Source organism: Anser cygnoides, chromosome 1 (assembly GCF_040182565.1).
Source record: "Anser cygnoides isolate HZ-2024a breed goose chromosome 1, Taihu_goose_T2T_genome, whole genome shotgun sequence".
NCBI lineage: Eukaryota > Metazoa > Chordata > Aves > Anseriformes > Anatidae > Anser > Anser cygnoides.
In genome coordinates this window covers 117,465,683-117,486,719 of record NC_089873.1, presented here as the reverse complement: position 1 = coordinate 117,486,719, position 21,037 = coordinate 117,465,683, and the positions used below count along the sequence as shown (strand labels likewise).

General features: G+C 47.5%; 2 protein-coding genes across 2 annotated transcripts; both read right to left on the bottom strand.

Annotated features, from left to right (window-relative positions):
- Positions 1-338: 338 nt before the first annotated feature.
- On the bottom strand, positions 339-14,975 carry LOC106036063 (uncharacterized). Its single transcript, XM_013181239.3, has 11 exons — positions 10,871-14,975; positions 9,707-9,961; positions 8,645-8,757; positions 8,057-8,276; positions 7,720-7,878; positions 7,321-7,419; positions 6,347-6,592; positions 3,264-3,347; positions 2,541-2,653; positions 1,810-2,008; positions 339-562 (listed from the first exon to the last, which is right to left on the bottom strand). The coding sequence occupies exons 1-11, from the start codon at positions 14,937-14,939 to the stop codon at positions 366-368; spliced, it is 5,754 nt and encodes a 1,917-aa protein (XP_013036693.3). The 5' UTR covers positions 14,940-14,975; the 3' UTR covers positions 339-365.
- Positions 14,964-18,257, bottom strand: LOC136789593 (streptococcal hemagglutinin-like; the record flags this gene model as incomplete). Its single annotated transcript, XM_066989669.1, has 1 exon — positions 14,964-18,257. A coding segment is annotated over exon 1 (3,294 nt), but the record flags the coding sequence as incomplete, so codon positions are not given.
- Between the last annotated feature and the right edge of the window lie 2,780 nt (positions 18,258-21,037).

The following is a 21,037-nucleotide window of genomic DNA, read 5'->3' as shown; positions in this document are numbered from 1 at the left end:
GGATCAGTCAGTTTGCTGTGTCACCTAAATATAAGAGAGTATTGAGCAGTTCAGATTCTCTTTATAGCCAATGGTTAGGAATCATTGCAATATTTATAGTGGATCGTCAGAACGGAAGTTTCTCTGTGCCTCAGTCTCCCACACATTCAACGAGGAAAATTCCCCATTCCATACCCAAGAGCAATGTCAAAAGGCTAATTCAACAGAGGTTGTTAGGAGCTCAGGAATGGACATTGAGAAGGAAAGGGTAGAGTTTTCTTAGGTTAACATAAACCATTAACAAAGACAAAAGGATTTTAAGACAAATATATTAATTCCCCCCCACCCCCCCATCCAAAATATGTAAGTCAAACTGGTGGCTTATATTACAAGTGCTTGTAGACAAAATTTCCTAGGAGTTCTCTAGGTTCAACTAGGTATTTACCCGATCTTTTCTTCGTCCAAATATAAACTGATATTACCAGAAAAATTACCACTAATGCAATTCCAAGTAAAACTCCAAGGACAATCACTGCCACTTTCCAGGAGGAAGTTTTTTCTGTTGATGACTGAGAAGACAGAGCTGAAAATTTAAAACATATTTCAGGTACGTTAGCTAGAAACAATAAAAAGTAGGCATAAGACAGCATGGAGACCTGAGTGACAGCTGCATTTCACTTTTGGATAGCTTTGAAGTTTTTGAATAATATAAAAATATTTTTGTATATAGCAAAGATTTGTTAACTAGGAAATTTTATGGATGCCTCTCTCTCTGATGGTCCTTGAGCTCTCTTGGTGACATCCATTATCAGCAGATCGGAGGATTTGCTTGGTGGAAAGTGTCTGGAAGGTTCTGGAAGAATTCCAGTTCTCAGTAAAAAGTCTCTTTACAGTGTGAAAAAGGGGTGTGAAATGGAACTGTACATAATGTAACCCTCACAGTCCTCCTTATACGTGCACAAGCAACTTTGTAAAATTAATTGGGACCTAGTCTGCCATCCATACTAACACCTGCACATCTTACTCCATGATAAAGGCTCCAGATAAAGGCAATGAAAGGCCTGTAACCCATGTAAGCGTACCTCATCACTGTAGTAAAGATGCATGTAGTAATGGTGGAAAGGCACACAGACTAATAGTGCTAGACTAAAAGTGCTAGCCAGCCTGTTACAAAGAGAGTATATTAACTTAGGTAGAAAGAGCAACTATGTTGTATGAAACCCCCCCAGCTCATAGCAGCTCAAGGTAATAAGTATTTTACCACTACTTTGAGTATGACAGATACTGTATTTTGGACAAATACCCTTCTGCACACTTTCTACTTTCCCTCTCTGCCTCTCAGCAGCTCTGCAGTACTCTGAGTTGGTAAATACACACTGCCTCTGGTCAGGGGAGCAGGTGCCAATGGTTTTTGAGGGCTGCCCATCAGACAAGAAGAAATCCATACCCAGAGAGCGGTATTGCAGATGCCACTAGAGAAGAAACATGGATTCTCCTCATCCCCTTCTCCACCAAAAGCCCATCATTTAGGATCCATTTGGATAGTACAAAAATGACTACACACTATGACAAGAAGCTCTCTTAGCCCTCCTTCTACATGATGAGAATCCATCCTTTAAGTCTGGAACTAGGTACATGCATTGGCTCATTAAAATAGCTCTATAAACTACATAATAGCTGGAATATGTTTTCTATGAATGTTTAAATAGGTTATCTGAAATATGTGAATCTCTTAAAAGGAAGAAGTTAATTTATCAGTTTTTATGCAGGGTAGGAGATCTGACTCTAATCCCCAAACCATCACAGAAAAAATGTTTTAACATCACTTACATTGTACAGTTACTTCGACTTGGTCACCAAACTTTCTCTTCAATATTTGACTTAGGTATTCCCGCACAACGTTCACACCAACGGGCTCTTGCTTTTGCAGTAGAGAAATAAAATAAGCAATCACACTCCCAGGTCTGAATCCAACCATCACGATATCAAAGTGGTCATCTTTAAGTTTGATGCGCATTTCTCTAACAATCTGTGTAAATGGAAATTGATATTTGTTCCATTGTGTCAGTCAAATGAGACAGAGCAAGAATTATTGCATACACACATCAGGATATTCACTTTCTGCATTTATCATTCTTTCAGGGCTATCTCTTTGGAATAACAAACAACTGAATAATGACAGTAATTTTTGTCTGTACCACTACAATATTTACAGAAGGAGGATTTGGGAACAATGCAGTCTGTGACTGAAAATATGAAATAAAATTTTGACAGAGAATGGGAAGTTCTTTGTGCTTATAAGAAAAGAATTTTAAACTGCTTCTCATTAAATATTTTAGTTTTGAGTACTAGGAAAGTAATATACTCCTCATCAGACAACATGCTTTGGTCAAGGCTGTCCTTGTTGAGCAAGTGATTCATATGCTGTTTTATCAAGGCGGTATTATCTTTTTCTCCTGTCACAATCTTGATTTAATAATTAATCTAAGTGACCGATGCTACTAATTGAATAAAAAATTCTTAGCACATTTAAAGTGGCAAAGGAGATTACAGGAACTTACTTCTGTTTTGATACTTTCAGACATTGCTTTGTAGTCTTCACTGTCAGAGTCATAAAGTGTATGATTAAATGTCTGGCTTTTTAACAAAGCACTGCAGGCAAATACTTGGTAATCTGAAAAAATATGTATATTAGGTGAATCTTGAGATGTCACTTTATAATTGCTTTATGGACTTTGTTATCTCATGCTATCAGCTTATAATACTAATCGATAGAAACAGAAACTAATCAAATAGAAGGAAAGAAGTATATCATGTCACTGCGTCTAATGTACTGGCTTCTGAACCTTCAGAGTTGAATTCTTTTCCTCTTCAAATTTGTCCGCCATCGCAATCCTCATGACTTCTTAGTCATTCCTATTATAATTTAGGGCACATCCTACTTCCTAATTCAACAGCCATTCTCCCACTGATCTCAGCAGAAGCAAGAACAGTATATTAGATTCTGGAAAACACTGAGTATGTTTCTATCCTCCTGAGTAGGTGGATAAGCCCTAAACCAAAAGAAGTCTTCTTTACATAGAAAAGTCCAGTCTAAAAATAGAGATGGAAGTTGATACTGAAGTTTGATGAAGGCAGCTTCCTTACCAAAGAAGTGTGAACTTCAGATGCTATGTGAATTGAGATAACAAAACAGATGATAAAATACTCATGAAAGATACTATACCGTGAAATGATACCCTATATTTATGAACAAATAAATTTTAAAACTCTGTAAAACTTACTTGAGCATATAACATATTTTAAGTCAGGACAGCCATGATTCTGTGGTATGCAAAACCCAGTTCTGTTGAAACAGGAAACCGGATCTGTAAAACAAATAACAAAAAAAAAAAAAAGAGAGAATTTCCTCTGTGCATGGGTGATTGTTGCTAGTAAGAAAATGATGGGTTGAAAAACCCTCTCTTCACTCTACCTAGTCCATCATACCTCCAAAGTGAAATGGGTGAAAGAGATTTAATCATAACTAAGGAATCACTGACATAACAGGCCCTTTGCCCAGTGAGAATTTAGAACTGCAGACTATAAAAATGGAGCATATCAGAAAAGAGGCAGGTGGTGGGTGGGTAGGTGGTAGTTGAGAACTTTATTGAGATAACACTGAGAACTCTAAGTTCTTATGGGGGATAAAGATACATGTTTTGCTATGTGCTTGTACTACTTGGGTAAGCTGCAGATAGAATTTTCAGAAGTAAAAGTCATTTGCAATTTCATTCGAAAACAATATGCACCATGGAGATTCGAAACCCCAGAATGCTTATCTAGATTGGCTAATAAGAATTACTTATAATGGTTCAAAATAGTAGTAAAGGCTGGTACTGCAGTTTTTATATGGTTAGCTCATACTGTGCAACTCTAGCTCCCCTCACAGAACTGTGTAATGTAATCAGTAACTCCACATAAAATTCAGATGACTTGGTGTTTATTGCCAAGATTAATCTTTTCAATTACCTCACAAACATATTTCTAGTAAGGCTTCAGACTACAAAAGGAAGCAGTTTTGTTGCTGTTGTTTAGAAAATAGGGGAGCTAATAAATGAAAGCTACTGGACTGAAGCACTGAAACAAATTGGATGGAAATTATGTTGACAATTTCTTGGCTCTGTGTTCCTAAAGCTGATGATAGAAGGGAAGTCCATAAGATGGGACCTCACATTTAACTGCTAGAATAATAGCCCTAGAAGGGTTTTGAAAAAAATCAGACAACCTATGAAAGAACTGAAAAAAAAGGTTGCTAGAAAGAGAGTTACATTTAGAGGTCAAAAAATACTGGAAGAAAGTAAGAAATGCAAAAAGTCAAAATCAGATATTTCAAAAGTTATTACAAGAAATCATGAGAATTTTCTCAGCCACTGATAAAGTATGATAAAGTGCAATATAATTTTATCAAAAGGGGACTGTGCTAAAATAACCTAATAGGTTCCTTTGACAAGCTGGTTAAGATATCTTCCAATCTTTTCCAATACAGTGCCAAGTAATTTTTTTTTAGTGGAAAAAATGTGCCTAAAGGAATAGGCTAATGGGAAGATGTAAATGGGTAGCTTTAAAAGAAGAAATCTTGCTCTAAAGGGCTATTACATGTGCTGTTCCTTGAGAATCAGTGCAGGCATAGAACTTGCTTTGCATTTCCATTATAGATCTTGCCAGAAAATACAGGAGTTTGCTTATAAAATGTGATGATGGCATAAGGTTAGCAGGCATCATTGACACAAGGGAGAATTGAGATACCTTCCAGAAAGAATTGGATGAAGCTAAGAGCAATGGGATGACATTTCCTGAAAGCTGGGATGAAATTCCCTGAAGGTTGGGCATTTGGGGATTAATAATAGAAATGACTCCTCTAACCTGGGATTACAGGCATTGAAAAGAAAAGGGGTTCAGTGGCTGAGCTGATCACAGCTATGTGTCACCCTCTGATGCATCGCTCAATACAATTCCAGTAGAGATGAGAATGTTAATGATGTGGTAAGCGCACTCGTACAACCTTGTCTGGATTGTTGTGTGTAATCCCAGTCGCTCGCATTCAAGAAAGGTGACCTCCATTTCAAAGAAATGAAGAATGATGGGGCCCTCCAAGGGAAAGAAGAACTCTTCTTAGGAAAGGAAACTATAAAAGAATGGCTTGTCTAGAAAACAAAGGTTGAGAGCACTGTCCACAGAAATGTTTATTAATATGGCAGGGAAGGAGAGCATCATATGGTGAAAGGAAGAGAGAGGAACTATTTAAATTAGAGGACAATGCTGGCATAAAAGCACATTGATATGGATTTGTCCTGGACTTTTAGGCTGGCAAGTTGGTAGTGTTTTCAGAACATCAGAGCATTACAACCCTGGAACTGCTTGCTATTTGTAATAGTATAGGAAAAATACCCAATGCGTTTCAAGACAACTGATAAATGAGTTGATAAGAAACCTCGATAGTTTTTACCTTATAAATAAATACCTATACTTAACAGACCACTTGTTGCAAACTTTGTTAAGAGACACGTATGGCTTAGCATTGCTCTAAGGGCACTGCACAGCTTTTGTGTGGTCAGAGGCAGGCAGAGGAGTATTTTTCAATTAAAGAAAGTTCCTGTCTGCCTGCAACATTTTTTTTGTAGAGATAGTTTACCCATGATGAGGTAACTATCAGTGCACAGACAGCGAAGAAGGTCCTTCTGAATGCCCTGGAAGCTAAACTGTTGGATCCAGATGATACATACAGTCCCTAAGTGATTCGTAAGAAAGGCAGCGTCATCTGGGAGGCCATATGCATAATATGAAAAGTTTAGCCAAAAGCATTAGATGTAGAGAAAGGATGTAAGCATTCAGAATTGCACACTTCCCAAAAGATGCTTTCCAGGTGTATCTCAAATTTTAAGAAAAAAATACAGCATATATTCTACTTTTTGTGATATAGTGGTGACAAAACTAAACAGTTTGTTTTAATGTCTATATCCTAGGATAAAATTGAAATGATAACAATAGCAATTAAAGACTTCCTGCATTCATAAAAGAATGTGCAATCTAAGCTTTGCATTACCACAATGTTTACTGTTAAATTTGCAACCAAAATATCTTGACTTTTGTACAAAATTATCTGGTTCAACAATACAGCATGGACAGAAATTTTACAGAATAAACACTTAGTCTTGCAAACTCCTGTTTAATCCAAGCAGTTCTGTCCAAGTAATGGGATGAATCAGATAAATAAAGACAACTTACAGGAACAGTAGTCTACGAAATCAAATCCAAATTATACTGTAAAAAGATATTCTGAGAGTATATTCATTAAAAAGAAATGACAGTATGATCAAGGAATTACCTGTTCGCACACTCACTGAAGTCCTGCTATTCTCAGCACAAGATAATACTTTTACAGATATTGTATATACACGACCAGGGAGCAGATGTTTGAATATAGTTTTTGTCTCGTTGGTGGTTCTATTTCTCTCTCGGTTTCCATCCACAAGGGAGATGGTGTACAGAATGCCTCTCTTGCCACCCTCTGTGGTCCAGCTGAATTGTATTGCTTCCCCAGTCACATTCTCAACGTTTATGGACACTGGCACTGCAAAGTGAAAATGTTTCATGCAGCTGAGAGGGACTTCATTTCACTTATGTAATTCTAAACATTTAATATTTAATCAAAAAAGTACAAATTTAACCAATATAAATTTTTGTTGGTTTTCTGTGGGCTAATTTCAGCTTTTCATCCCATTCTCCTGCAAGAGCAGAAAGAAACAGTTTGCTCTATAGAGATAAATTATATATTAATGTATATTATTTGATGGCTCCAAAGCATAAATGGGTGGCATTCTGCTTGCTTCTAGTCTTTCTCACCATAGCAAGGCAGCTGCTGTGATGAGTGTTCTGAGGTGGACTGCTATTTGACTCATAGTGATGTTTGATATAATCAGGAAGATGGATTCACTAAAAAGCTACCGTGAAACCCTAAGTTCGAAGCAGTAGACAGAAATATAACAACTGTGCTTCATAATAACATTACAAAAATCACACATCACAGTGATAAACCACTAGAGGTAGGGGTAGGCATTTTTGACCTTGTAGAACCTCACTGGGTCCGGAATGGTTTTACCAAGATGTAGAAACTTCCTTGGCTAATATTTGTATAATTATATGTTTGCAGTGGTTATCTCAGGCTTCTCTTTCTGAAGTTATATCTGGAAAATTTACTTCACAGCTGATATGACTGATGAAAAAGATTATCATATCTGATTTTAATAACTGATCTCAGAACATTTTTATACTAGTATTCAATATTAAATATTTACTTACTGCAAGCTCCTGATGCAAATGTGGCAGCAAAACTGGAATTAGTTGTGGATCCTGTAAATATACCTGTAGCACTTTTTGGAGGGACTGTAGTCACCTGTTCTGTAAAATAGCAATTTGGAGGCAATGACTAGAATTTCTTTTAGTTTCACCAAGTTTATGTGATTTATTTTCATAAACAACTTTCAAAAAACAAGCCCAGAAAATGTGCTTCCATTGTTTGTCTGAATAGTTAGCTATGGTACCCTTTCTCATATAAAATCCCATCCATCAAAAGCCAGTATAAGGAAACATAATAAACTATTATCCGAGAGAGGGTCAGGAAGGGATAAGAATTATATGCAAATTTTTAAGCTTTTTAAAAATATTATTTATTACTTATATATGATAAAAAATAGTTACGTGAAGGTGGATTCTGCTTTTGTTGACACACTCTCCCTGGAACTTGTGGACTGTTATCTGTGAATCCTTTGTTGCATTGACAGGAATAACTTGCTCCTTCAGCAGTGCAGGTAGCATGTTGCGAACAGTCATTTAATCCTGGCTGACAACTATTCCTTGCTACAGTACAGTTAAATAAAATGGAAAAGGAAGAAAAATTTTTAATCAGCTATGAAAAAGAGATAAACAGAACATTATTTGCAATTGCCGAATCCCACCTAAATCCCATTTCACTGGATGATATCATTAATGAAAGATACACCACTATTTGAATTCGTAGTCTCGCGTGCATTCATACCTTCTATAACAGTCCTTTTAAGATCAGCTTTCAATACTGTACTCATGTTAAGGGACTTCGTAAAAGCATCTGAAATCTCTGTCACTGTTATGTTTTCTCCTACATTCAACACAATGTTGAAGAACACAACCACACTTCCATTCCTGATGCTATTAATTACAATACGCATTTTTCCTTCCACTATTAGTTTTAGGATTTCCATTGGCAGATGTTCTTTTATCTGCAAGGTAAAAAGTTTAAGTTATTATCTTTTTTCTCCTTTAAAACTAAGAATTGTTACAGCAATATGCTGCCTATAATTCATTTATATATATTATATATACATAAATTATATTATTTATATATATCCACCATAGGGTGGGAGTATGTGTAACTGCCAGACAGATTTTCATTTAAGTCAGGGCTTCAGAGGACAACAACAATATAAATGAGATGTAAGGCCTCGATAAGTACTGCTTTGTTTCTAATCATCATACCTTCTTTCACAACCACACTTAAGATTATTCATACCTGGACCCTCGTGACTGTTGACATGAAAAAGAGCCCAACAGAAAATAAATTTGGAGTTAAAATTCCTAAGGAAAATACCTGCATAATGAAGCGAGTTTTGAAGTCCTTAAATGCTTTACTTGATTTGTTCTCATATTCAGGTATGAAATCTTCATTAGTAATCCTAGTGGTTCCATTTAAGACTTTAGCAGCTGTGGAGATATTAAAAACAGAATAACCAGCCAAAGTATAGGTTCTGTTTAAAAAGGTTTCCTCAGATAAACACCTCTAAGGAAAAGTGCAAACCAGAGGTGTATGTGGACAGGTTAATTCCCTGCACCCCAGCTGGCCAAAGCATAACTCTTAAACACTTTTTGCCACTCACTGACCACTGTATTCCTCACCTTTTATTCGATGTGTCTCTGAGAGAAGAGGACAAGAAGACATTATGAGAAGGGATGGTCCACCATACCCTTGGGCTATGTGCCTCACAGCAAGGCAGCTTTGAATAAAATGCGAGAGGCATCCCTTTGACCTGCACCCCATTGACTCTGCACCTTCCAAGATGTTGATTCATGTACCAGACAGTTAATCCTGGAATCACGAATCATGCTGTCCCATGGGAGGACAGAGCAAGACTCCAGGTATTTCAGCTGGGAACCTAACTGCACTGGCAGATCTTACTGAAAGCATTTGCCATAGAGCTGCTGCTCACAAGAAGAAGCTGAGAAGTGGGAAATAGGAGCTGCAGGACTCCAGGATTTCCTAGGCTACATGGCTACAGGACAAATGTGTGTTTGAACCTGTTGTCTACCACGTAACCAGGAACTCAAAAGGGGGCAAAACTTGCATGTGAAGATACAAGAGCAGGGCAGGCTTGTTGAGAAGGGAGCTGTGAGAGACAGACATGTTGAACAGTGTTTCTAATTCAGCAATGTTTTGAATATGGCAGAAAGATAAAGGAAGCTTTGGATCTTAGCTCCACTGAAAATCTGAAGATTGGTTTTTAGTGTCTGAAAGTTTGGCCTTCCTCTTCCTATTCGTTTCAGTTTATAGCTTATTCATGTCCAGGAAGGTGCACAATGGAAAAGGTCTTCACTGTCAGGCCATGTGTATGTCAGTCTACTAATGAAAAAAAAGGAAAAGATCCTGATAAAATACCTGTCCGAACTGTCATCGAGGTACTGATATTCATAGAGCAAGTTAAAACATCCACAGATATTCTGTATTCGTAATCAGAAAGCAGGTTTCCAAATGCAATGCTGGTTTCATTTATGTTCCTGTTCTCCATCTCTCTGGACCCCTCCCACAGACGCACGCGATAAGGACTGTCTCTCGTGCCACCTTGAGGTTTCCAGCTGAACTGTATCGTTGTGCTTGTCACATTCTCCAGCCGTATGGAGAGAGTGACTGGAGCTAAAAAGGAAAAAGGAAATCACTGTAAGACATGTTCTTATAGTATGTGTGTTCCTAGGAATGAAGTATTACTGCAAAACTCGTTGTCTACGGAAAAAAAAAAAAGCACGAAAAAATGCTTTTATAAAGGTATGAAAAACCAAGTTCTTCATCATACACATGCATATGCCATCACGAATACTATGACAGCACTATGAAAACAAATTAGGGTAGGATTAACCCAATAGCTTTGTTTTCAAACAAGAAGATTATTTTCCAATAAAGATTAAAACCAAATAAAACACAAAATACCATGTCTTTTTTATTTCTGAAGGAAAAAAGCTCAGTTATTCTCCAAATTTCATTCCATGATAACCTTTCCATCGATTAAAAGCAAAAAGAGATTAATTATGGCATACTATATGAAGCAGAAAGGTAAACATTTGGCAAACAATAAATAAAAACTAGAACAATATTCCCGGGGGGGGGGGGGGTGGGGGGGGGTGGGGGAACAACAACAACCAAGAAAAAAGAGCTGTGAAAGGACAAAAACATTGTTGACAAATTCCAACAAGAAAGGGATTTCAGATACAGTACACTACAATAAAAAGAGAACTGAAGTAAACTGAAGGAATACCTTGAGTACTATGTAACACTAATTTAAAGATGCAATAAATCTAAAGAATATGTTATAAATGAAATAAAAATGAAAAACTGAATGCAGTAGTAAACAAGAAATTTAAATGAGGATTGGAGAATAAACAAGTTGCAGTTATATATTAAAATATACTTCATAATAAGGGAAAAATGAAATTAAAAAATAAAATTAAAAAACATGCAATTAAAAAAAATATATACAAAAAATATAATTAAATTAAAATATCCTAACAATAGATTAAAAAATTTACAGTTACAACGAGAAATACTCACTACATGATCCAGACAAAGGTGGATGAACAGATGCAGGTAGACTAAATTTAGCCTTATAGATAGTAGTCCGCATGCTCCCTTCTCCAACTGCAACCGTGACAACGGAAGCAGCTGAAACAGATGTAGGACCAAGGGAAAAGGAAGTCTTGTCACGTGCATCAGACGTAGTGCCGCTCACCAGGCCCATGGTGGCACTTTCACCTAAGCCAGTACGAGTCGTAAAAGGGCTAGGAGCAGAGGCCACAGCTCTAGAAGGCAACGGGCTGGCCGTAGAAGAAGACGTGGACGCAAAATGTGGTGTGGAATGCTCCTGGTTGAAGACAGTCGTGGTGAGAACCGTCACAGTGCCTCGCTCAGTGGTCGTAGTGCCATCAGTGGACCCGGGAACAGCAGATGTGAGGACCGTGGATGGCTGGGCCGTTGCTGACAAGCTCGGCTCAGTGTTACCACTGCTGATCCTTGGCCCGCTGCTGAACGGTGCAGCTGAGGAGCCAGCAAGGGAAGGAGAGTCACTGCCTGCTGTCGATCTGGCTGTCACGGAAACAGAGCTGGCACTGCCACTCGATGTGTCTACGCTGGTTGCACTAGAGTCAAGACTCATGGATGTGTAGGCAGCGCTGGTGGCCTCACTCCCGACAGACACCCCAAGGGAGCTCCCTGACCTAGATGGCACAGTGGGCGCCGTCTGCGTCCTCTCTTCTTCGGCTGCCGTAGTTACCACGGAAGCAGCTGACAAAGATGTGGGAAGGAGGGAAATGGAAGTCTCGTCACGTGCGTCAGATGTGGTGCCGCTCACCAGGCCCATGGTGGGACTTTCACCTAAGCCAGTACGACTCGTGGAAGGGATAGCAGCAGAGGCCACAGCTCTAGAAGGCAACGGGCTGGCCGTGGAAGAAGACGTGGACACAAAATGTGGTGTGGAATGCTCCTGGTTGAAGACAGTCGTGGTGAGCACCGTCACAGTGTCCCGCCCAGCACTCATGGTGCCAGCAGTGGACCAGGGAACCGGGGACGGGAGGCCTGTGGATGGCTGGGACGTGGCTGACAAGCTCGGCTCAGCGCTACTGCTGCTGCTGCTTGACCCGCTGCTGAACGGTGCAGCTGAGGTGCCAGCAAGGGAAGGTGAGTCACTGCCTCCTGCCATGCTGGACATCGGAGAAGTGGACCTCGCACTGCCAGTCACTGTGACCATGCTGGTCGCATTGTTGTCCCGACTCATGGATGTGTAGCCAACAGTGGTGGCCTGACTTACACCAGACACCCTGAGGGAGCTCCCTGTCCTGGATGGCACAGTGGGCGCCGTCTGCGTCCTCTCTTCTCCGGCTGCCTTAGTTACCACGGAAGCAACTGACAAAGATGTTGGAGGGAGTGAAATGGAAGTCTCGTCACGTGCGTCAGACGTGGTGCCGCTCACCAGGCCCATGGTGGCACTTTCACCTAAGCCAGTACGACTCGTGGAAGGGCTACCAGCAGAGGCCACAGCTCTAGAAGGCAACGGGCTGGCCATGGAAGATGACGTGGACACAAAATTTTGTGTGGCCTGCTCCTGGTTGAGGTTGGTCGTGGTGAGAACCGTCACAGTGCCCCGCTCAGTGGTCGTAGTGCCATCAGTGGACCCGGGAACAGCAGATGTGAGGACCGTGGATGGCTGGGCCGTTGCTGACAAGCTCGGCTCAGTGTTACCACTGCTGATCCTTGGCCCGCTGCTGAACGGAGCAGCTGAGGAGCCAGCAAGGGAAGGAGAGTCACTGCCTGCTGTCGATCTGGCTGTCACGGAAACAGAGCTGGCACTGCCACTCGATGTGTCTATGCTGGTTGCACTAGAGTCGAGACTCATGGATGTGTAGGCAGCGCTGGTGGCCTCACTCCCGACAGACACCCCAAGAGAGCTCCCTGACCTAGATGGCACAGTGGGCATCGTCTGCGTCCTCTCTTCTCCGGCTACCGTAGTTACCACGGAAGCAGCTGACAAAGATGTGGGAAGGAGGGAAATGGAAGTCTCGTCACGTGCGTCAGACGTAGTGCCGCTCACCTGGGCCATGGTGGGACTTTCGCCTAAGCCAGAACGAGTCGTGGAAGGGCTAGAAGCAGAGGCCACAGCTCTAGAAGGCAACGGGCTGGCCGTGGAAGAAGACGTGGACACAAAATGTGGTGTGGAATGCTCCTGGTTGAAGACAGTCATGGTGAGCACCGTCACAGTGCCCCGCTCAGTGGTCGTAGTGCCATCCGTGGACCCAGGAACAGAGTTGAGGATCGTGGATGGCTGGGCCGTTGCTGACAAGCTCGGCTCAGTGCTACCACTGCTGATCCTTGGCCCGCTGCTGAACGGAGCAGCTGAGGAGCCAGCAAGGGAAGGAGAGTCACTGCCTGCTGTTGATATGGCTGTCATGGAAACAGAGTTGGCACTGCCACTCACTGTACCTACGCTGGTTGCACTAGAGTCAAGACTCATGGATGTGTAGGCAGCGCTGGTGGCCTCACTCCCGACAGACACCCCAAGGGAGCTCCCTGACCTAGATGGCACAGTGGGCGCCATCTGCGTCCTCTCTTCTCCGGCTGCCGTAGTTACCACGGAAGCAGCTGACAAAGATGTGGGAAGGAGGGAAATGGAAGTCTCGTCACGTGCGTCAGATGTGGTGCCGCTCACCAGGCCCATGGTGGCACTTTCACCTAAGCCAGTACGACTCGTGGAAGGGCTACCAGCAGAGGCCACAGCTCTAGAAGGCAACGGGCTGGCCGTGGAAGAAGACGTGGACACAAAATGTGGTGTGGAATGCTCCTGGTTGAAGACAGTCGTGGTGAGCACCGTCACAGTGTCCCGCCCAGCACTCATGGAGCCAGCAGTGGACCAGGGAACCGGGGACGGGAGGCCTGTGGATGGCTGGGACGTGGCTGACAAGCTCGGCTCAGCGCTACTGCTGCTGCTGCTTGACCCGCTGCTGAACGGTACAGCTGAGGTGCCAGCAAGGGAAGGTGAGTCACTGCCTCCTGCCATGCTGGACATCGGAGAAGTGGACCTCGCACTGCCAGTCACTGTGACCATGCTGGTCGCATTGTTGTCCCGACTCATGGATGTGTAGCCAACAGTGGTGGCCTGACTTACACCAGACACCCTGAGGGAGCTCCCTGTCCTGGATGGCACAGTGGGCGCCGTCTGCGTCCTCTCTTCTCCGGCTGCCGTAGTTACCACGGAAGCAACTGACAAAGATGTTGGAGGGAGTGAAATGGAAGTCTCGTCACGTGCGTCAGACGTGGTGCCGCTCACCAGGCCCATGGTGGCACTTTCACCTAAGCCAGTACGACTCGTGGAAGGGCTACCAGCAGAGGCCACAGCTCTAGAAGGCAACGGGCTGGCCATGGAAGATGACGTGGGCACAAAATGTGGTGTGGCCTGCTCCTGGTTGAGGTTGGTCGTGGTGAGAACCGTCACAGTGCCCCGCTCAGTGGTCGTAGTGCCATCAGTGGACCCGGGAACAGCAGATGTGAGGACCGTGGATGGCCGGGCCGTTGCTGACAAGCTCGGCTCAGTGTTACCACTGCTGATCCTTGGCCCGCTGCTGAACGGTGCAGCTGAGGAGCCAGCAAGGGAAGGAGAGTCACTGCCTGCTGTCGATCTGGCTGTCACGGAAACAGAGCTGGCACTGCCACTCACTGTACCTACGCTGGTTGCACTAGAGTCGAGACTCATGGATGTGTAGGCAGCGCTGGTGGCCTCACTCCCGACAGACACCCCAAGGGAGCTCCCTGACCTAGATGGCACAGTGGGCGCCGTCTGCGTCCTCTCTTCTCTGGCTGCCTTAGTTACCACGGAAGCAGCTGACAAAGATGTGGGAAGGAGGGCAATGGAAGTCTCGTCACGTGCGTCAGACGTAGTGCCGCTCACCTGGGCCATGGTGGGACTTTCGCCTAAGCTAGTACGAGTCGTGGAAGGGATAGCAGCAGAGGCCACAGCTCTAGAAGGCAACGGGCTGGCCGTGGAAGAAGACGTGGACACAAAATGTGGTGTGGAATGCTCCTGGTTGAAGACAGTCGTGGTGAGCACCGTCACAGTGTCCTGCCCAGCACTCATGGTGCCAGCAGTGGACCAGGGAACCGGGGACGGGAGGCCTGTGGATGGCTGGGACGTGGCTGACAAGCTCGGCTCAGCGCTACTGCTGCTGCTGCTTGACCCGCTGCTGAACGGTGCAGCTGAGGTGCCAGCAAGGGAAGGTGAGTCACTGCCTCCTGCCATGCTGGACATCGGAGAAGTGGACATCGCACTGCCAGTCACTGTGACCATGCTGGTCGCATTGTTGTCCCGACTCATGGATGTGTAGCCAACAGTGGTGGCCTGACTTACACCAGACACCCTGAGGGAGCTCCCTGTCCTGGATGGCACAGTGGGCGCCGTCTGCGTCCTCTCTTCTCCGGCTGCCGTAGTTACGACGGAAGCAGCTGACAAAGATGTGGGAAGGAGGGCAATGGAAGTCTCGTCACGTGCGTCAGACGTGGTGCCGCTCACCAGGCCCATGGTGGCACTTTCACCTAAGCCAGTACGACTCGTGGAAGGGCTACCAGCAGAGGCCACAGCTCTAGAAGGCAACGGGCTGGCCATGGAAGATGACGTGGGCACAAAATGTGGTGTGGCCTGCTCCTGGTTGAGGTTGGTCGTGGTGAGAACCATCACAGTGCCCCGCTCAGTGGTCGTAGTGCCATCAGTGGACCCGGGAACAGCAGATGTGAGGACCGTGGATGGCTGGGCCGTGGCTGACAAGCTCGGCTCAGTGCTACCACTGCTGATCCTTGGCCCGCTGCTGAACGGTGCAGCTGAGGAGCCAGCAAGGGAAGGAGAGTCACTGCCTGCTGTCGATCTGGCTGTCACGGAAACAGAGCTGGCACTGCCACTCACTGTACCTACGCTGGTTGCACTAGAGTCAAGACTCATGGATGTGTAGGCAGCGCTGGTGGCCTCACTCCCGACAGACACCCCAAGGGAGCTCCCTGACCTAGATGGCACAGTGGGCGCCGTCTGCGTCCTCTCTTCTCCGGCTGCCGTAGTTACCACGGAAGCAGCTGACAAAGATGTGGGAAGGAGGGAAATGGAAGTCTCGTCACGTGCGTCAGATGTGGTGCCGCTCACCAGGCCCATGGTGGCACTTTCACCTAAGCCAGTACGACTCGTGGAAGGGCTACCAGCAGAGGCCACAGCTCTAGAAGGCAACGGGCTGGCCATGGAAGATGACGTGGACACAAAATTTTGTGTGGCCTGCTCCTGGTTGAGGTTGGTCGTGGTGAGAACCGTCACAGTGCCCCGCTCAGTGGTCGTAGTGCCATCAGTGGACCCGGGAACAGCAGATGTGAGGACCGTGGATGGCTGGGCCGTTGCTGACAAGCTCGGCTCAGTGTTACCACTGCTGATCCTTGGCCCGCTGCTGAACGGAGCAGCTGAGGTGCCAGCAAGGGAAGGAGAGTCACTGCCTGCTGTCGATCTGGCTGTCACGGAAACAGAGCTGGCACTGCCACTCGATGTGTCTACGCTGGTTGCACTAGAGTCGAGACTCATGGATGTGTAGGCAGCGCTGGTGGCCTCACTCCCGACAGACACCCCAAGGGAGCTCCCTGACCTAGATGGCACAGTGGGCGCCGTCTGCGTCCTCTCTTCTCCGGCTGCCGTAGTTACCACGGAAGCAGCTGACAAAGATGTGGGAAGGAGGGCAATGGAAGTCTCGTCACGTGCGTCAGACGTAGTGCCGCTCACCTGGGCCATGGTGGGACTTTCGCCTAAGCCAGAACGAGTCGTGGAAGGGCTAGGAGCAGAGGCCACAGCTCTAGAAGGCAACGGGCTGGCCGTGGAAGAAGACGTGGACATAAAATGTGGTGTGGAATGCTCCTGGTTGAAGACAGTCGTGGTGAGCACCGTCACAGTGCCCCGCTCAGTGGTCGTAGTGCCATCCGTGGACCCAGGAACAGAGTTGAGGATCGTGGATGGCTGGGCCGTTGCTGACAAGCTCGGCTCAGTGCTACCACTGCTGATCCTTGGCCCGCTGCTGAACGGTGCAGCTGAGGAGCCAGCAAGGGAAGGAGAGTCACTGCCTGCTGTTGATATGGCTGTCATGGAAACAGAGTTGGCACTGCCACTCACTGTACCTACGCTGGTTGCACTAGAGTCAAGACTCATGGATGTGTAGGCAGCGCTGGTGGCCTCACTCCCGACAGACACCCCAAGGGAGCTCCCTGACCTAGATGGCACAGTGGGCGCCGTCTGCGTGCTCTCTTCTCCGGCTGCCGTAGTTACCACGGAAGCAGCTGACAAAGATGTGGGAAGGAGGGCAATGGAAGTCTCGTCACGTGCGTCAGACGTAGTGCCGCTCACCTGGGCCATGGTGGGACTTTCGCCTAAGCCAGAACGAGTCGTGGAAGGGCTAGGAGCAGAGGCCACAGCTCTAGAAGGCAACGGGCTGGCCGTGGAAGAAGACGTGGACATAAAATGTGGTGTGGAATGCTCCTGGTTGAAGACAGTCGTGGTGAGCACCGTCACAGTGCCCCGCTCAGTGGTCGTAGTGCCATCCGTGGACCCAGGAACAGAGTTGAGGATCGTGGATGGCTGGGCCGTTGCTGACAAGCTCGGCTCAGTGCTACCACTGCTGATCCTTGGCCCGCTGCTGAACGGTGCAGCTGAGGAGCCAGAAAGGGAAGGAGAGTCACTGCCTGCTGTTGATATGGCTGTCATGGAAACAGAGTTGGCACTGCCACTCACTGTACCTACGCTGGTTGCACTAGAGTCAAGACTCATGGATGTGTAGGCAGCGCTGGTGGCCTCACTCCCGACAGACACCCCAAGGGAGCTCCCTGACCTAGATGGCACAGTGGGCGCCGTCTGCATCCTCTCTTCTCCGGCTGCCGTAGTTACCACGGAAGCAGCTGACAAAGATGTGGGAAAGAGGGAAATGGAAGTCTCGTCACGTGCGTCAGATGTGGTGCCGCTCACCAGGCCCATGGTGGCACTTTCACCTAAGCCAGAACGAGTCGTGGAAGGGCTAGGAGCAGAGGCCACAGCTCTAGAAGGCAACGGGCTGGCCGTGGAAGAAGACGTGGACACAAAATGTGGTGTGGAATGCTCCTGGTTGAAGACAGTCGTGGTGAGCACCGTCACAGTGCCCCGCTCAGTGGTCGTAGTGCCATCCGTGGACCCAGGAACAGAGTTGAGGATCGTGGATGGCTGGGCCGTTGCTGACAAGCTCGGCTCAGTGTTACCACTGCTGATCCTTGGCCCGCTGCTGAACGGTGCAGCTGAGGAGCCAGCAAGGGAAGGAGAGTCACTGCCTGCTGTTGATATGGCTGTCATGGAAACAGAGTTGGCACTGCCACTCACTGTACCTACGCTGGTTGCATTAGAGTCAAGACTCATGGATGTGTAGGCAGCGCTGGTGGCCTCACTCCCGACAGACACCCCAAGGGAGCTCCCTGACCTAGATGGCACAGTGGGCGCCGTCTGCGTCCTCTCTTCTCCGGCTGCCGTAGTTACCACGGAAGCAGCTGACAAAGATGTGGGAAGGAGGGAAATGGAAGTCTCGTCACGTGCGTCAGATGTGGTGCCGCTCACCAGGCCCATGGTGGCACTTTCACCTAAGCCAGTACGACTCGTGGAAGGGCTACCAGCAGAGGCCACAGCTCTAGAAGGCAACGGGCTGGCCGTGGAAGAAGACGTGGACACAAAATGTGGTGTGGAACGCTCCTGGTTGAAGACAGTCGTGGTGAGCACCGTCACAGTGTCCCGCCCAGCACTCATGGTGCCAGCAGTGGACCAGGGAACCGGGGACGGGAGGCCTGTGGATGGCTGGGACGTGGCTGACAAGCTCGGCTCAGCGCTACTGCTGCTGCTGCTTGACCCGCTGCTGAACGGTGCAGCTGAGGTGCCAGCAAGGGAAGGTGAGTCACTGCCTCCTGCCATGCTGGACATCGGAGAAGTGGACCTCGCACTGCCAGTCACTGTGACCATGCTGGTCGCATTGTTGTCCCGACTCATGAATGTGTAGGCAGCGCTGGTGGCCTGACTTACACCAGACACCCTGAGGGAGCTCCCTGTCCTGGATGGCACAGTGGGCGCCGTCTGCGTCCTCTCTTCTCCGGCTGCCGTAGTTACCACGGAAGCAACTGACAAAGATGTTGGAGGGAGTGAAATGGAAGTCTCGTCACGTGCGTCAGACGTGGTGCCGCTCACCAGGCCCATGGTGGCACTTTCACCTAAGCCAGTACGACTCGTGGAAGGGCTACCAGCAGAGGCCACAGCTCTAGAAGGCAACGGGCTGGCCATGGAAGATGACGTGGACACAAAATGTGGTGTGGCCTGCTCCTGGTTGAGGTTGGTCGTGGTGAGAACCATCACAGTGCCCCGCTCAGTGGTCGTAGTGCCATCAGTAGACCCAGGAACAGGAGATGTGAGGATCGTGGATGGCTGGGCCGTTGCTGACAAGCTCGGCTCAGTGCTACCACTGCTGATCCTTGGCCCGCTGCTGAACGGTGCAGCTGAGGAGCCAGCAAGGGAAGGAGAGTCACTGCCTGCTGTCGATCTGGCTGTCACGGAAACAGAGCTGGCACTGCCACTCGATGTGTCTACGCTGGTTGCATTAGAGTCAAGACTCATGGATGTGTAGGCAGCGCTGGTGGCCTCACTCCCGACAGACACCCCAAGGGAGCTCCCTGACCTAGATGGCACAGTGGGCGCCGTCTGCGTCCTCTCTTCTCCGGCTGCCGTAGTTACCACGGAAGCAGCTGACAAAGATGTGGGAAGGAGGGAAATGGAAGTCTCGTCACGTGCGTCAGATGTGGTGCCGCTCACCAGGCCCATGGTGGCACTTTCACCTAAGCCAGTACGACTCGTGGAAGGGCTACCAGCAGAGGCCACAGCTCTAGAAGGCAACGGGCTGGCCGTGGAAGAAGACGTGGACACAAAATGTGGTGTGGAATGCTCCTGGTTGAAGACAGTCGTGGTGAGCACCGTCACAGTGTCCCGCCCAGCACTCATGGAGCCAGCAGTGGACCAGGGAACCGGGGACGGGAGGCCTGTGGATGGCTGGGACGTGGCTGACAAGCTCGGCTCAGCGCTACTGCTGCTGCTGCTTGACCCGCTGCTGAACGGTACAGCTGAGGTGCCAGCAAGGGAAGGTGAGTCACTGCCTCCTGCCATGCTGGACATCGGAGAAGTGGACCTCGCACTGCCAGTCACTGTGACCATGCTGGTCGCATTGTTGTCCCGACTCATGGATGTGTAGCCAACAGTGGTGGCCTGACTTACACCAGACACCCTGAGGGAGCTCCCTGTCCTGGATGGCACAGTGGGCGCCGTCTGCGTCCTCTCTTCTCCGGCTGCCGTAGTTACCACGGAAGCAACTGACAAAGATGTTGGAGGGAGTGAAATGGAAGTCTCGTCACGTGCGTCAGACGTGGTGCCGCTCACCAGGCCCATGGTGGCACTTTCACCTAAGCCAGTACGACTCGTGGAAGGGCTACCAGCAGAGGCCACAGCTCTAGAAGGCAACGGGCTGGCCATGGAAGATGACGTGGGCACAAAATGTGGTGTGGCCTGCTCCTGGTTGAGGTTGGTCGTGGTGAGAACCGTCACAGTGCCCCGCTCAGTGGTCGTAGTGCCATCAGTGGACCCGGGAACAGCAGATGTGAGGACCGTGGATGGCCGGGCCGTTGCTGACAAGCTCGGCTCAGTGTTACCACTGCTGATCCTTGGCCCGCTGCTGAACGGTGCAGCTGAGGAGCCAGCAAGGGAAGGAGAGTCACTGCCTGCTGTCGATCTGGCTGTCACGGAAACAGAGCTGGCACTGCCACTCACTGTACCTACGCTGGTTGCACTAGAGTCGAGACTCATGGATGTGTAGGCAGCGCTGGTGGCCTCACTCCCGACAGACACCCCAAGGGAGCTCCCTGACCTAGATGGCACAGTGGGCGCCGTCTGCGTCCTCTCTTCTCTGGCTGCCTTAGTTACCACGGAAGCAGCTGACAAAGATGTGGGAAGGAGGGCAATGGAAGTCTCGTCACGTGCGTCAGACGTAGTGCCGCTCACCTGGGCCATGGTGGGACTTTCGCCTAAGCTAGTACGAGTCGTGGAAGGGATAGCAGCAGAGGCCACAGCTCTAGAAGGCAACGGGCTGGCCGTGGAAGAAGACGTGGACACAA